Raw genomic sequence first — 17094 nt, 5'->3', positions numbered from 1 at the left:
AAATATTTCTTATTAAAATTCATCTTTTCTTCCAGTCGATGGTGGCTTTAACCGCAAGGCCTGTTTCTGGGATTTTGTCAGACACCTCGACCGCTTGGATGCTGTCCTCATGACCCGCTTAAACAACTCCAATATCCAGGGTCTTAGCTCTGTGGTGGAACGTAAACGTGATGCCCATGTTTATCCTCAGATTGGTCACTTCTTTTGCAATGTTCCCGATCGCAAGGGTGGTTTACCTAGTCCCGATGGCGACAAGGATCGCAATCCCCTATTGGTGGACCTCTTCGAAAGAGGCCACAATCTAGTCAGTGATCTAAAGTCATTGGATCTTAAACCACAAAACTGTTTCCGTGCCCCCGAGCCCATTAATCTCTATCACAAAGTTGGCCATGGTACTTTGGATATGTATGTCATAAGTCCTTCTCGAGACTCCAAAGAAGTAAAGGAATTTATGCAAAAATGGCAATCAGGCGATCAACGTTTATTTGCGGCTCGTGACACCCGGGATTTCAATTTCCCCTTGCAAAATATGGCCTCTATATGTGCTTTGTTGGTTTGGCAGCCGGCAAATCCCGATGACTCCATAACACGTATACTCTTCCCCGGCAGCACACCCGACTTTAAGATCCAAGAAGGTCTGGAGAAACTTAAACACTTGGAATTCATGAAGCATTCCACCTGCACTGCCAAATCTATAGCACCTGCCATACAAACTGTGGTGACCACACGCAAGACTCTGAAATCTGCCCTAGAACCGGCAGCACCCATTACCAAACCCTCGAAATTCATGCCGGTAGCAGCGGCCGCTGTTGCTGTGCAACAAGACAACAAAATGAAAGAAGCTGTTGCCTCTTCAGCCGACGAAGACAAAATCGAAAAAATCTATCAGGAAGAGGAGAAGCATTTAACCCTCAAAAAGAAAGAAGACTCCGTAGAGACTGATGAACAAGCAGTCGAAACCGGAGATGAAGCTCTGCCCGAACCTACAGCTGACACCGCCAGTAAAGATGGTGATCAAGTTGATGGTGAACAGGTAGAAAACAATAAAGAAACTACTGAGAAGAAGGTGGAAGTTGTTATTGTTAAGCCACAACCTCAAGTCCCACCTCCTGCCAAAGAAATTATTGAAACAGCTGAACCTCTTAAGCCAGCCGCCAAAGTGGCTAAGGTCAAGGCTGAGAAACCCCGAGCTGAAGTTAAGCCCTTGGTTAGATCTCGCATTGACACCAGGCCACCCAAGTCCTTGGAACGTAAAGTGGTTAAGAAAGATTTGGCCGAAAAGAAGAGCTCACCCACAGCCACACCACGCAAACAAGACGCCGCCAAACCCGCCACCAGAGAAGTCAAATCAAAGATTATGACCAGAGCTGCCAAGGCCAGTCCCAGCAGTACACCAGCCAAAAGCACTAAAGAAGCCAACAACCGCAAGGTTTTGGAATCAAAACAACAAACTATTAGACAAACCTCAACCACTACCTCCAGACGTGTGGCTACCACCACAGCTGCCGAAAGGAAAGCGGCCGAGCCACGCAAGCCTATATCTCGTCGTCCTCGTGGTGCTTCTCCCTCAAAACGTGCTCCTGGCAGTCCTATTAAGGCTCCTAAGCCCAAGGTGGCTGATATGAAGAAATCTAGACTGGACAAGGGTGGCACCACCGACTCCAGCTTGGTGTCCACACCTTCGGCCGACGAACAAGCCGCTGCCAAGAAACTACAAGATTTGACTGCTTCCCAAGAATTAGATGCTGAAAAACAACGTGAACTCGATGACCTCAAAGAAGAACAAGAGGTGGTTAGAGAAATTGAAGCTGTTTTCAGCCGTGACGAAATGAAACGACATCATCAAATTAAGGCTGAAATCAGGGAAGTTCCTAAACAAGACAGCACTACAGAAGCCGACGAGGAAGATGAATATTTGATTATCGAAAAAGAAGAAGTAACCGAAGACTCGATGGTCGAAAGCAGCATGACCAAAGAGGAAGAGATCCAGAAGCATCAACGGGACTCACAGGAATCCGAAAAGAAACGCAAAAAGAGTGCAGAGGAAGAAATTGAGGCAGCCATAGCCAAGGTGGAAGCTGAAGAACGCAAGGCCAGATTAGAAACTGCTGTCTCATCTGAAAGGAAAGAAGATGAAGAGGTTGCTGAAGAGGCCGAAGAAGCTGAGGAAGCGGCTGAAGAAGAACCAGCTGAAGGCGAAGATATTAAAGTTACTTCACCCATTGAGACAGATATTAAGGCTGAAGTGCAAGACATTATTACTGCAGCCAAGGATATTGTTAAATCCAAAACTGATGAACAATTGGCCAAGACTGATGAAGAGCTGTCATCCGTAACCCCTGAAGAAAAAATTAGCAGTGCTAAGAAAACTTCCGACACCAAAGATGATTTAGTGGGCATACCCATTGAACCCATACCTGCCAACTTGCAAGAAAGTCTTCCTGAAGAGAAATTCTCCGCCACCATTGAATCAGGTGCCACCACCGCTCCTACTCTGCCCGAGGATGAACGTATACCCCTAGACGAGATCAAAGAGGATCTGGTTATTGAAGAAAAATACGTTAAAGAAGAAACTAAGGAAACTGATGCAATGGCTGCTGCCACTGCTATTACTTCGGCTATGCGACCTACCGAGCCTAGTGCTGATGCAAAAGAAATTCCCTTGCAAAAGATCACTGTTGGTCTAGCCACTGCTGAACGTGTTCTACCCATGAAAATGACATTTGATGCTCAACAGAATCTTATGCGTGATGTTGTTAAGACACCAGATGAAGTGGCCGATTTGCCAGTTCATGAAGAAGCTGATTTAGGCGTATACGAAAAGGAAGCCCAAGAGAGCGGTAAAACCATTTCACAAAAAGAAGAATTGGCCAAAGAAGAAAAGGAAACGGAAGAAAAAGAAATTGAGCAACCAACTGAAGAGCAGCCCAAAGAAATCTCCGAAAAGGAAAGAACTCCTTCACCAACAGAAAAGCCTGCATCTCCTGTTGAGAAAGTATCAACTCCTGAGGAAAAACCAGCATCTCCTACTAAAGAAGAAGCTCACGAAGAAAAAGAACAGGTCGAAGAGAAATTAGCAGAAAAGCCTACATCTCCTATCGCTGCAATTCCTACAGAAGAAAAGAAGGAAATTGTGGAAAAACAATTGGAAGTTACAAAGGTTTCGGAAACCAAAGAAAAGAAAAAATCTATTAGTTCGCCAGACGAAAAAGAAACCAGTGATATAACCTCCGAAGATGAAATACCCGCTCAAATGCCAACAACCAAAGCTCCCGAGAAACCCAAAGAACGCGACGACACAGTCTCAGTAGACAGTCCTCCCACTATCGAGGAAGCTATTGAAGTAGAAATTCAAAAATCTCTGCAAAGCAGTCGCAAACCATCAGCTGAACCTAAAGAAGCTGAAGAAAGAAGAAAATCTACCATTTCTGTTGCCGAAAGCAAAAAGGATGAAAAATCACCAGCTGGGTCCAAAGAGCCATCACGTCCAGCTTCTGTTGCTGAAAGTGAAAAGGCACAAAAAGACGAAAAATCACCCGCTGAATCAAAAGAACCTTCACGCCCCGTTTCTGTTGCCGGTAGCGAAAAGGACAAGAAACTTTCAGAAGAACTTGAAGAAGCATCACGTAAAACATCAATTGCAGAAAGCAAGAAGGATGACAAATCACCACTAGAATCTAAGGAACCTTCACAACCAGAATCTGTAGCAGTGAGTGAAAAAGATAAAACATCGCCTGTAGAATCAAAGGAACCATCACGTAAGCCATCAGTTGCTGAAAGCAAGAAAGAAGAGAAATCTCCAGCAGAATCCAAAGAACCTTCACGGCCAGTATCAGTCGCTGAAAGTGAAATAGATAAGAAGTCCGTTGATGAAGTAGAAGTTTCACGCAAAACATCAATTGCTGAAAGCAAGAAAGATGACAAATCACCAGTGGAATCTAAAGAACCTTCGCTACCAGAATCTGTAGCTGTGAGTGAAAAGGACAAAGCATCGCCAGTGGAATCAAAGGAACCATCACGTAAGCCATCAGTTGCTGAAAGCAAAAAAGAAGAGAAATCTCCAGCAGAATCCAAAGAACCTTCACGGCCAGTATCAGTCGCTGAAAGTGAAATAGATAAGAAGTCCGTTGATGAAGTAGAAGTTTCACGCAAAACATCAATTGCTGAAAGCAAGAAAATTGACAAATCACCAGTGGAATCTAAAGAACCTTCGCTGCCAGAATCTGTAGCTGTGAGTGAAAAGGAAGCATCGCCAGTGGAATCAAAGGAACCATCACGTAAGCCATCAGTTGCTGAAAGCAAGAAAGAAGAGAAATCTCCAGCAGAATCCAAAGAACCTTCACGACCAGTATCAGTCACTGAAAGTGAAATAGATAAAAAGTCTGTGGATGAAGTAGAAGTTTCACGCAGAACATCAATTGCTGAAAGCAAGAAAGATGACAAATCACCAGTGGAATCTAAAGAGCCTTCACTACCAGAATCTGTAGCTGTGAGTGAAAAGGACAAAGCATCGCCAGTCGAATCAAAGGAGCCATCTCGTAAACCATCAATTGCTGAAAGCAAGAAAGATGAGAAATCTCCAGCAGAATCCAAAGAACCTTCACGGCCAGTATCAGTCACTGAAAGTGAAATAGATAAGAAGTCCGTTGATGAAGTAGAAGTTTCACGCAAAACATCAATTGCTGAAAGCAAGAAAGATGACAAATCACCAGTGGAATCTAAAGAGCCTTCACTACCAGAATCTGTAGCTGTGAGTGAAAAGGATAAGGCATCGCCAGTCGAATCAAAGGAACCATCTCGTAAGCCATCAATTGCTGAAAGCAAGAAAGATGAGAAATCTCCAGCAGAATCCAAAGAACCTTCACGTCCTGTTTCTGTTGCCAGTAGCGAAAAAGACAAGAAACTTTCAGAAGAGCTTGAAGAAGCTTCTCGCAAAACATCAATTGCAGAAAGTAAAAAAGATGAAAAATCACCAGTGGAAACTAAAGACCTTTCACTACCAGAATCTGTAGCTGTGAGTGAGAAGGATAAAGCATCACCAGTCGAATCAAAGGAACCATCAATTGCAGAAAGCAAGAAAGATGAGAAATCTCCAGCAGAATCTAAAGAACCTTCACGGCCAGTATCAGTTGCTGAAAGTGAAATAGATAAGAAGTCCGTTGATGAAGTAGAAGTATCACGCAGAACATCAATTGCTGAAAGCAAGAAAGATGACAAATCACCAGTGGAATCTAAAGAACCTTCAATACCAGAATCTGTAGCTGTGAGTGAAAAGGATAAGGCATCGCCAGTCGAATCAAAGGAACCATCTCGTAAACCATCAATTTCTGAAAGCAAAAAAGATGAGAAATCTCCAGCAGAATCCAAAGAACCCTCACGCCCAGTATCAGTCACTGAAAGTGAAATAGATAAGAAATCAGTTGATGAAGTAGAAGTTTCACGCAAAACATCAATTGCTGAAAGCAAGAAAGATGACAAATCACCAGTGGAATCTAAAGAACCTTCACTACCAGAATCTGTTGCTGTGACTGAAAAGGATAAGGCATCGCCAGTCGAATCAATGGAACCATCTCGTAAGCCATCAATTGCTGAAAGCATGAGAGATGAGAAATCTCCAGCAGAAACCAAAGAAACTTCACGACCAGTATCAGTTGCTGAAAGTGAAATAGATAAGAAGTCCGTTGATGAAGTAGAAGTTTCACGCAAAACATCAATTGCTGAAAGCAAGAAAGATGACAAATCACCAGTAGAATCCAAAGAACCTTCACTACCAGAATCTGTTGCTGTGAGTGAAAAGGACAAGGCATCGCCAGCCGAATCAAGGGAACCATCTCGAAAGCCATCAATTGCTGAAAGCAAAAAAGATGAGACATCTCCAGCAGAATCAAAAGAACCTTCACGCCCAGTTTCTGTTGCTAGTAGCGAAAAAGACAAGAAACTTTCTGAAGAACTCGAAGAAGCTTCTCGTAAAACATCAATTGCTGAAAGCCAGAAAGATGAGAAATCTCCAGCAGAATCCAAAGAACCTTCACGGCCAGTATCAGTCGCAGAAAGTGAAATAGATAAAAAGTCCGTCGATGAAGTAGGAGTTTCACGCAAAACATCAATTACTGAAAGCAAGAAAGATGAAAAATCACCTGCAGAATCAAAAGAACCTTCACGCCCAGTTTCTGTTGCCAGTAGCGAAAAAGATAAGAAACTTTCAGACGAACTCGAAGATGCTTCTCGTAAAACATCAATTGCAGAAAGTAAGAAAGATGAAAAATCACCAGTGGAATCTAAAGAACCTTCCTTACCAGAATCTGTAGCTGTGAGTGAAAAGGATAAAACATCGCCAGGCGAATCAATGGAGCCATCTCGTAAACCATCAATTACTGAAAGCAAGAAAGATGAGAAATCTCCAGCAGAATCCAAAGAACCTTCACGCCCAGTTTCTGTTGCTAGTAGCGAAAAAGATAAGAAACTTTCAGAAGAACTTGAAGAAGTGTCCAAGGAACATTCAAGGCCAGTATCAGTAGCAGAAAGTGAAATCGATAAGAAGTCCGTTGATGAAGTAGAAGTTTCACGGAAATCGTCAATAGCAGAAAGTAAGAAAGATGACAAATCACCAGTGGAACCTAAAGAAACTTCATTACCAGAATCTGTAGCAGTAAGTGAAAAGGACAAAGCATCGCCAGTTGAATCAAAGGAACCATCTCGTAAGCCATCAATTGCTGAAAGCAAGAAAGATGAGAAATCTCCAGCAGAATCCAAAGAACCTTCACGTCCTGTTTCTGTTGCCAGTAGCGAAAAAGACAAGAAACTTTCAGAAGAGCTTGAAGAAGCTTCTCGCAAAACATCAATTGCAGAAAGTAAAAAAGATGAAAAATCACCAGTGGAAACTAAAGAACTTTCACTACCAGAATCTGTAGCTGTGAGTGAGAAGGATAAAGCATCACCAGTCGAATCTAAGGAACCATCAATTGCTGAAAGCAAGAAAGATGAGAAATCTCCAGCAGAATCCAAAGAACCATCACGGCCAGTATCAGTTGCTGAAAGTGAAATAGATAAGAAGTCCGTTGATGAAGTAGAAGTATCACGCAAAACATCAATTGCTGAAAGCAAAAAAGATGACAAATCACCAGTAGAATCCAAAGAACCTTCACTACCAGAATCTGTAGCTGTGAGTGAAAAAGATAAAGCATCGCCAGTCGAATCAAAGGAACCATCTCGTAAGCCATCAATTGCTGAAAGCAAGACAGATGAAAAATCACCTGCAGAATCCAAAGAACCTTCAAGACCAGTATCAGTCACTGATAGTGAAAAAGATAAGAAGCCCGTTGATGAAGTAGAAGTTTCACCTAAGTCATCAATTGCTGACAGCATGAAAGATAGAAAGTCACCTACAGAATCTAAAGAACCATCACGACCAGTATCTGCAACAGAAAGTGAAATAGATAAGAAATCAGTTGAAGAAATCCAACTTTCTCGCAAATCATCAATTGCAGAAAGCAAAACCGATGAAAAATCACCAGTAGAATCTAAAGAACCTTCACTACCAGAATCAGCTGCCGTAAGTGAAAAAGATAAAGCATCGCCAGTAGAATCGAAGGAACCATCACGGCCAGTATCAGTCACTGAAAGTGAAGTAGATAAGAAGTCCGTTGATGAGCTAGAAGTTTCACGTAAAACATCAGTTGCTGAAAGCCTGAAAGATGTAAAATCACCTGCAGAATCCAAAGAACCTTCCCGACCGGTGTCTGTGGCTGAATCCGAAATGGATAAGAAACCAGCCGAAGAACTATCAAAAACAGAAGCTTCCGGTGCAAGTGAAAAGGAATCGAAAGAAGCCTCACCTACAGAATCGAAGGAACCATCACGTAAGTCGTCTATAGTTGAAAGCAAGAAAGATGAAAAATCGCCAGCAGAATCTAAGGAACCTTCACGACCAGTATCTGTTGTTGAAAGTGAAGTGGATAAGAAATCAATAGAAGAAATGGAACTTTATCGCAAAACATCAGTTGCTGAAAGCAAGAAAGAATCTCCTGCAGAATCTCAGGAACCTTCACGACCAGTATCTGTTGCTGAAAGTGAAAAGGATAAGAAATCTGTGGAAGAAGCCGAGGATATTTCACGAAAGGCATCTATTGCTGAAAGCAAGCAAGATGAAAAATCAAGTGCAGAATCGAAAGAACCTTCACGACAAATTTCAGTGACTGAAAGTGAAACTGATAAAAAGTCCGTTGAAGAGCTGGAAGTTTCAGGCAAATCTTCAATTGCTGAAAGCAAGACAGACGAAAAATCGCCCGCAGAATCCAAAGAACCTTCACGACCAATTTCTGTCGCTGAAAGTGAAAAGGATAAGAAATCTGTGGAAGAATCTGAAGATGTTTCAAGAAAGGCATCTATTACAGAACGCAAGAAAGATGAAAAATCGCCTGCAGAATCCAAAGAACCTTCACGATCAGTATCTGTAGCTGAAAGTGAAAAGGATAAGAAATCTGTGGAAGAAGCCGATGATATTTCACGAAAGGCTTCTATTGCTGAAAGCAAGCAAGATGAAAAATTACCTGCAGAATCCAAAGAACCTTCAAGACCAGTATCTGTCGCTGAAAGCGAAAAGGATAAAAAATCAGCGGAGGAATCTGTAGACGTATCACGTAAAGAATCCATTGCAGAAAGCAAGGAAGATGAAAAATCACCTGCTGAATCGAAAGAACCTTCACGTCCAGTATCAGTAGCAGAAAGTGAAAAAGATAAGAAATCGGCGGAAGAATCTGTATCACGAAAAGAATCAATTGCAGAAAGCAAGAAAGATGAAAAATCTACTGCAGAGTCGAAAGAACCTTCACGGCAAGTTTCGGTGACAGAAAGTGAAATTGATAAGAAATCCGTTGATGAGCTAGAAGTTTCACGTAAAGCATCAATTGCAGAAAGCAAGACAGACGAAAAATCGCCCGCAGAATCCAAAGAACCTTCACGACCAATTTCTGTAGCTGAAAGTGAAAAGGATAAGAAATCTGTGGAAGAATCTGAAGATGTTTCCAGAAAGGCATCTATTACAGAAAGCAAGAAAGATGAAAAATCTCCTGCAGAATCGAAAGAACCTTCAAGACCAGTGTCTGTTGCTGAAAGTGAAAAAGATAAGAAACCTGCTGACGAATCTGAAGATGTTTCCAGAAAGGAATCTATTGCAGAAAGCAAAAAAGATGAAAAATCTCCTGCTGAGTCGAAAGAACCATCACGACCAGTATCTGTAGCTGAAAGTGAAAAGGATAAGAAATCCGTAGAAGAAGCCGAGGAAGTTGCTGAGAGTACAAAAGATGAAAAATCACCTGCAGAGTCCAAAGAACCTTCACGACCTGTATCAGTGGCTGAAAGTGAAAAAGATAAGAAACTAACTGAGGAATCTGTAGATGTATCACGTAAAGAATCAATTGCAGAGAGCAAGAAAGATGAAAAATCACCTGCAGAATCCAAAGAACCTTCACGACCAGTATCTGTCGCTGAAAGTGAAAAGGATAAGAAATCTGTAGAAGAAGCTGAGGTAGTATCCCGAAAGGCATCTATTGCGGAAAGCAAGAAAGATGAAAAATCACCTGCAGAATCCAAAGAACCTTCACGACCAGTATCTGTCGCTGAAAGTGAAAAGGATAAGAAATCAGCGGAAGAATCTGTAGATGTATCACGAAAAGAATCAATTGCAGAAAGCCAGAAAGATGAAAAATCACCTGCAGAATCCAAAGAACCTTCAAGACCAGTATCTGTCGCTGAAAGTGAAAAGGATAAGAAATCAGCGGAAGAATCTGTAGATGTATCACGTAAAGAATCAATTGCAGAGAGCAAGAAAGATGAAAAATCACCTGCAGAATCCAAAGAACCTTCACGACCAGTATCTGTCGCTGAAAGTGAAAAGGATAAGAAATCAGCGGAAGAATCTGTAGATGTATCACGAAAAGAATCAATTGCAGAAAGCAAGAAAGATGAAAAATCACCTGCAGAATCCAAAGAACCTTCAATACCAGTATCTGTCGCTGAAAGTGAAAAGGATAAGAAATCAGCAGAAGTATCTGAAGATGTATCACGTAAAGAATCAATTGCAGAGAGCAAGAAAGATGAAAAATCACCTGCAGAATCCAAAGAACCTTCACGACCAGTATCTGTCGCTGAAAGTGAAAAGGATAAGAAATCAGCGGAAGAATCTGTAGATGTATCACGAAAAGAATCAATTGCAGAAAGCAAGAAAGATGAAAAATCACCTGCAGAATCCAAAGAACCTTCAAGACCAGTATCTGTCGCTGAGAGTGAAAAAGATATGAAATCTGTAGAAGAAGCCGAGGAAGTTTCCCGAAAGGCATCTATTGCTGAAAGCAAGAAAGATGAAAAATCACCAACAGAATCCAAAGAACCTTCACGACCAGTATCTGTCGCTGAAAGTGAAAAGGATAAGAAATCAGTGGAGGAATCTGTAGATGAATCACGTAAAGAATCAATTGCAGAAAGCAAGAAAGATGAAAAATCACCTGCAGAATCCAAAGAATCTTCAAGGCCAGTATCTGTCGCTGAAAGTGAAAAGGATAAGAAATCAGCAGAAGTATCTGAAGATGTATCACGTAAAGAATCAATTGCAGAAAGCAAGAAAGATGTAAAATCACCTACAGAATCTGAAGTACCTTCACGACCAGTATCTGTCGCTGAGAGTGAAAAAGATAAGAAATCTGTAGAAGAAGCCGAGGTAGTTTCCCGAAAGGCATCTATTGCTGAAAGCAAGAAAGATGAAAAATCACCTACAGAATCCAAAGAACCTTCACGACCATTATCTGTAGCTGAAAGTGAAAAGGATAAGAAATCCGCCGAACACTCTGTGGATGTATCACGAAAAGAGTCAATCGCAGAAAGCAAGAAAGATGAAAAATCACCTGCTGAGTCGAAGGAACCTTCACGACCAGTATCTGTAGCTGAAAGTGAAAAAGATAAGAAATCCGCCGAAGAATCTGTGGATGTATCACCAATAGAATCAATTGCAGACAGCAAGAAAGATGAAAAATCACCTGCTGAGTCGAAAGAACCTTCACGGCCAGTATCTGTCGCTGAAAGTGAAAAGGATAAAAAATCAGCGGAAGAATCTGTAGATGTATCACGTAAAGAATCAATCGCAGAAAGCAAGAAAGATGAAACATCACCTGCAGAATCCAAAGAACCTTCAAGACCAGTATCTGTCGCTGAAAGTGAAAAAGATAAGAAATCTGCTGAAGAATCTGAAGATGTTTCCCGAAAGGCATCTATTGCAGAAAGCAAGAAAGACGTAAAATCTCCTGCTGATTCTAAGGAGCCTTCCCAGCCTGTTTCTGTAGCCGAAAGCGAAAAAGATAAGCAATCCCCAGCTGATTCGAAAGAACCATCACGAAAGTCATCAATAGCAGAAAGTAAGAAAGATGAGAAATCACCAGTTGTCGCACCAGCTGATGTTATAAAAGCTGAGTCTAAAGAGCCTTCTCCTACTGAATCAAAAGAAGTATCACGTCCTGTTTCAGCTACTGGCAGTTTTGAAGACTCTGAACAGCAGTCGGTTATTGAAGCTAAACAAGATGATAAAATAATTGTTGAATCCAAAGAAGCTGAAAAACTTGCAGAACAAAAGGAAACTGAAACTGCATCTAAAGAACCATCTCGTCCGGAATCTGTAGCAGAAAGTAAAGCCAGTGATCATGAAGCTACATCGGTTGCTCAATCAAAGGAATCCTCTCGTAAACCCTCTGTAACTGATGTCACCAAAGACGATGTTACAAAATCATTAGAATCCGTTAAGAAGGAAGAGAAAGTGGTATCGCCTGAAAAACCAAAAGAAATTTCTGAACCATCTCCCACATCTGAACAACCCACACGGCCAACCTCAATTGATGAGGCTATTTCTGCTGGCAAAATTTCACCCTCCCAATTTGAAACAGTTTCCTCACCAGTAGATGAGGCTGCTAAAGATGAAGTGGAAGACCTTAAAGCCAAGAGAGAACAATTCACCATTGATCTCAAAAAAGCTGCACCTGCCGGACAATTGCCAACAACATCCAGCCCTGTAGATGTTGCAGATGGAGATTTCCCACAGGAACCTAAGCAACAAGTAGAAGATTTGATTGAAGAAACCAAGTTTGCTGTAACCGAAACTGTTTCAACTCCCATTGATGAAGCACCAGCATTTGAAAAAGAAGCACCTGTGAGCGGAAGTACCAAAACTGAATCCGAGCCTGAATCAAAGGCTACTTCACCTAAACCTTCTGAGACTGCCAGCACTAAGGATGAAGATGTAAGCAAATCTAAAGAATCATCCCGACCAGAATCAGCAGCAGCTGGAAGTGTTACAGATGAAGATAAAAAATCGCCTTCACCTAAAGAACTATCTAAACCAGCTTCCATTGTCGAAGCTGTAGACACTGGCAAAATTTCACCCTCCAAAATCGAAACCGTTTCTTCACCAGTAGATGAAGCTGCTAAAGAGGTGACAGAGGATCTCAAGGCCAAGAAAGAGCAATTCACTATTGAACTAAAAACTACCACTGAGGCAGGCCAACTACCAACATCATCCAGCCCGGTCGATGTTGCTGAAGGTGATTTCCCAGAAAAGCCAATAGAACAAATTCATGAATTGACACAGGAAAATAAGTTTGCCGTAACAGATACAGTTTCAACTCCTATCGATGAAGCTCCAGAACTTGCAGAAGAAGTTGGAAGTGTCAAGGACGAAGCTGAATCAAAGGAACCTTCACGTAAACCCTCTGTGACCGATGCTGCAAAGGAAGAAGTAGCAACAAAGTCTAAAGAATCTTCTCCAACTGAACCAACAAGTACTAAAGATGAAGAGAAGAAATTATCTCCAGAAGCATTGAAAGAAGCTAAAGATACTGGCAAAGTTTCAACCTCCCCAGTTGAAACCGTTTCCTCACCAGTAGATGAGGCCCCCAAAGAGTTGACAGAAGATATTAAGGACAAAAAAGAACAATTCACTATTGAAATCAAGGCCACAACCCAGGTAGGACAATTGCCAACATCATCCAGCCCTGTCGATGTGGCCGATGGCGATTTCCCACAAGAAACCAAACCACAAGTACAAGATTTGAAACAGGAAACCCAGTTCGCTGTTACCGAAACTATTTCCACACCTATTGATGAAGCGCCAGCACTTGAAGAAGTACTTGAAAAGGAATTCGTTACAGTTGAAGCCAAATTAACCGAACAAGACTCCAAAACTGAGGCTAAACAAGAAGTCGAAGAAACCATTTCAGAAAAGGTTGAAGAGGCTAAAGCTGAGTCCAAGGGAATATTTGATGCTATTAGCGGTTTTGTAAAAGATGTCAAGGATATTTTCGGCAAAGAAACTGAAGCAGTTGCCGAAAAGGTAACAGAACAAGTTGAAAAACTAACCACAGAAGTCAAGGAGTCTACTGAAGAAATTGCTAAAACTGTAACTGACATTAAAGAAACAACTGAAGATGTATTGAAGTTTGCCACAAAGACAGCCGATGACAAAACTTGCACTGAACCCACTGAGCAAGTTGATGAATCAATAGAAATCGAAAAACTTAAAGATTCTTCTCATGCCTTAATCGATGTTTCACAAAAAATGGATGAATTAAAAGAGTCAACAGAACAATTAGCTACATGTGCCACAGACTCAGTGGAACAAAGACAAACCTTCCCAGAAACTACTGCAAAATCAACACTGTCCGAAATAAAAGAAGTTAAAGATTCCGTTACAGAAAAGATTGAAGAAACTGTAACAGATGTCGAAGCTTCCGTAGAGACCAGCCTCCAAAAAGCCACTGAAACCTACGAGGAGATTAAAAAAGATGTCTCAGAAACTGTTAGCGAAAAGCTAACAGAAATTAAGGAGGAAAAGGACAAGATCACTAGCACAATTGAAGCCGACGCCAAGTCAGCATTAAAAACCACAACTGATACCTTCACAGAGCTCAAGGAAACCACAGTCGATGTGGTGCAAGACGTTAAGGAATCGATTACCAAACAAACCGATGAGATTACCAAAGAAGCCACCACAACTGTAGAGGATGTCAAAACAGCTGGCAAGTCATTAATTCAAGATATACAAGAAGAAGTTTCAACCACTATAACTGCTATTACCAAAGACCTTGTGAAATTAGTTGATACCAGCGTTAAAGCCGCCTCCGAAGAGGAACATAAGGAAGAAGTTGTAGAAGAAGTCATCAAGAAATCTGTAACTTCTTTAGCAACAGAAGCCACAACCAAAGATGATGATGAAGTTGGCTTTATCTCAGAACTTAGAGAGACACATATTACTACTATGGATTCACCTGAATTGAAAATTACAATTGCCGAACGGGATGAAGCCGCCGTATTGCATGACATTAAGGAAGAGGAAGAAGAACATCAACGTACTTCACCTCCCACCGAGGTCGGTCAAATATTGGGTGAACCTTTGCCCATTAGACCAGTGTCGCCCAGAGAAGAAGAAGTCTTTAAAATTGTGGCTGATGTAGCTAAAGTTTTGAAATCCGAAAAGGACATAACTGAAATTATACCCGACTTTGATGAAAAAGAACTGGAAGAAAAACTCAAATCTTCGGATGAGATAGAAGCTGAATCGGCCACTGTACAAAGAATGTTAGTTACTGCCAGCAGTGAAGATGGAGGCGAGGAAATTGAAATTTGTCCCAAAGGCTCTATACAATTTACCCCAGCCACCATTACAGAAGGTATTGCCGAAAAGGAAAAGCCTGTCTTGGACAAGGTACCCACAACAGAAATTGAATCAGAAAAATCATCGCCCGATCTAAAGTCTTCAGGCCCTGTGTCAATCGAGGAAAAAGATAAGATAGAAGTTTCGGAAAAAATGCAGCTCAAAGAACTCAGAGCCAAGGATGCTAAGGAAGCTGCTGATGAGTCCGTATCCAGCATGGATTTGGAATGGAGAAGAGAGTCGGCCATCAGCACTTATAGCGAAAAGGATTTGACTCGCGATGAAGATACATTTGATGACAAACATGATTTCCCATCTAGTCCATTGGAAGATAAAGATAAAACCGAATCTGAAAGCCAAACAACTGATAAATCACCATCACCTCGTCCTGAATCGGTAACTGCCAAGCATGACATGAAAGACAAGGAAGTGTCCCGCTCTGAGTCCATTACAAGTCAAGCAAGCACAAAAGATGATGCCAAAGAAGTAGTTGATAAAGATAAGGACGAATCCCGTCCTCAATCCGTAACTAGCCAAGCCAGTGCAAAGGAAGAATCACGACCAGAATCTGTGCTCTCCACAGCCGAATCTAAGAAAGATGATAAATCACCTGCTGCCGAACACAAAGATATTTCACGGCCCGAATCTACAGTTTCTTCAAAGGAAGATGAAAAATCAGTTCAAAAGGATGCTGAATCACGCAAAGAATCGATCGTTTCAACCACTGAAGATAAGACAGAATCTAGACGTGAATCTTTGCTATCCGCAACCGAAAGCAAAAAGGATGACAAGTCACCCACAACAACATCTGTGGCCAGTCCCACCAGCTCTAAGGATGAAGTAGATAAACTGGCAGCTGAGGACAAACCAGAAACAGATGCAGCTGAAAAATCCCGAAAAGAATCTTTAGTTTCAATCACAGAAGAAAAATCTGAATCTAGACGCGAATCTATCTTATCTACAACTGAAAGTAAAAAGGATGAAAAATCAGCTGTCACAGAAGAAAAGGAAGCTTCACGCCCTGAGTCCGTTGTCAGCCATGTCAGTTCAAAGAGTGAGGCAGAAAAGGAACCTTCACGCAAAGAGTCTTTAGTTTCAGCTACAGAAGAAAAACCAGAATCTAGACGTGAGTCTGTCGTATCGACAGCAGAAAGTAAGAAGGATGAGAAATCTTCTATCACAGAAGAAAAGGAAGCATCTCGTCCAGAGTCCGTAGTCAGTTCAAAGAGTGAGTTTGAAAAGGAACCATCAAGAAAAGAGTCTTTAGTTTCAGTTACAGAAGAAAAACCAGAAACTAAAAAAGATGAAAAGGAAGCTTCACGACCAGAGTCCGTAGTCAGTTCAAAGAGTGAGGCTGAAAAAGAACCCTCACGAAAAGAGTCATTAGTTTCAGCAACAGAAGAAAAAGAAGAATCTAGACGTGAGTCTATCGTATCTAAAGCAGAAACTGAAAAGGATGAAAAGTCTTCTGTCGCTGAAGAAAAGGAAGCATCTCGCCCAGAGTCCGTAGTAAGCCATGTCAGTTCAAAGAGTGAGGCAGAAAAGGAACCCTCAGTTACAGCAGAAAAAGAAGAATCTAGACGTGAGTCTATCGTATCCAAAGCAGAAACTGAAAAGGATGAAAAGTCGTCTGTCACTGAAGTAAAGGAAGCTTCACGTCCAGAGTCCGTAGTCAGCCATGTCAGTTCAAAGAGTGAGGCTGAAAAGGAACCATCAAGAAAAGAGTCATTAGTTTCAGTTACAGAAGAAAAACCAGAATCTAAAAAAGATGAAAAGGAAGCTTCACGACCAGAGTCCGTAACAAGTTCAAAGAGTGAGGCTGAAAAAGAACCCTCAGTTACAGCAGAAAAAGAAGAATCTAGACGTGAGTCTATCGTATCCAAAGCAGAAACTGAAAAGGATGAAAAGTCTTCTGTCGCTGAAGAAAAGGAAGCTTCACGTCCAGAGTCCGTAGTCAGCCATGTCAGTTCAAAGAGTGAGGCTGAAAAGGAAGCATCAAGAAAAGAGTCACTAGTTTCAGTTACGGAAGAAAAACAAGAAGAATCTAGACGTGAGTCCGTCTTATCAACAGCTGAAAGTAAAAAGGATGAAAAATCTTCTGTCACAGAAGAAAAGGAAGCTTCACGCCCAGAATCCGTAGCCAGCCATGTCAGCTCAAAGAGCGAAGCAGAAAAAGAACCATCAAGAAAAGAGTCGTTAGTTTCAGTTACAGAAGAAAAACCAGAATCCAGACGTGAGTCTGTCGTATCGACAGCAGAAAGTAAGAAGGATGAGAAATCTTCTATCACAGAAGAAAAGGAAGCATCTCGCCCAGAGTCCGTAGTCAGTTCAAAGAGCGAGGCTGAAAAGGAAACATCGAGAAAAGAATCAATAATTTCAACCACAGAAGAAAAACCAGAATCTAG

At 41.6% G+C, this 17094-nt stretch overlaps 1 protein-coding gene across 1 annotated transcript in view; it reads left to right on the top strand.

Moving 5' to 3' along the window:
- Window positions 1–17094, top strand: part of LOC135958749 (microtubule-associated protein futsch) — a 102752-nt gene that overhangs the window by 79935 nt on the left and 5723 nt on the right. Inside the window, exons 6-9 of the mRNA XM_065509643.1 lie at window positions 36–12740; window positions 12852–13186; window positions 13271–15917; window positions 16026–17024. Of these exons, the coding sequence (XP_065365715.1) occupies window positions 36–12740; window positions 12852–13186; window positions 13271–15917; window positions 16026–17024 (16686 nt within the window). The remainder of the gene's footprint in view (window positions 1–35; window positions 12741–12851; window positions 13187–13270; window positions 15918–16025; window positions 17025–17094) is intronic.

The sequence above is a fragment of the Calliphora vicina genome, chromosome 4, assembly GCF_958450345.1.
Source record: "Calliphora vicina chromosome 4, idCalVici1.1, whole genome shotgun sequence".
NCBI classification, from domain to species: Eukaryota; Metazoa; Arthropoda; class Insecta; order Diptera; family Calliphoridae; genus Calliphora; species Calliphora vicina.
This window is presented reverse-complemented; position numbering and strand designations above follow the sequence as displayed.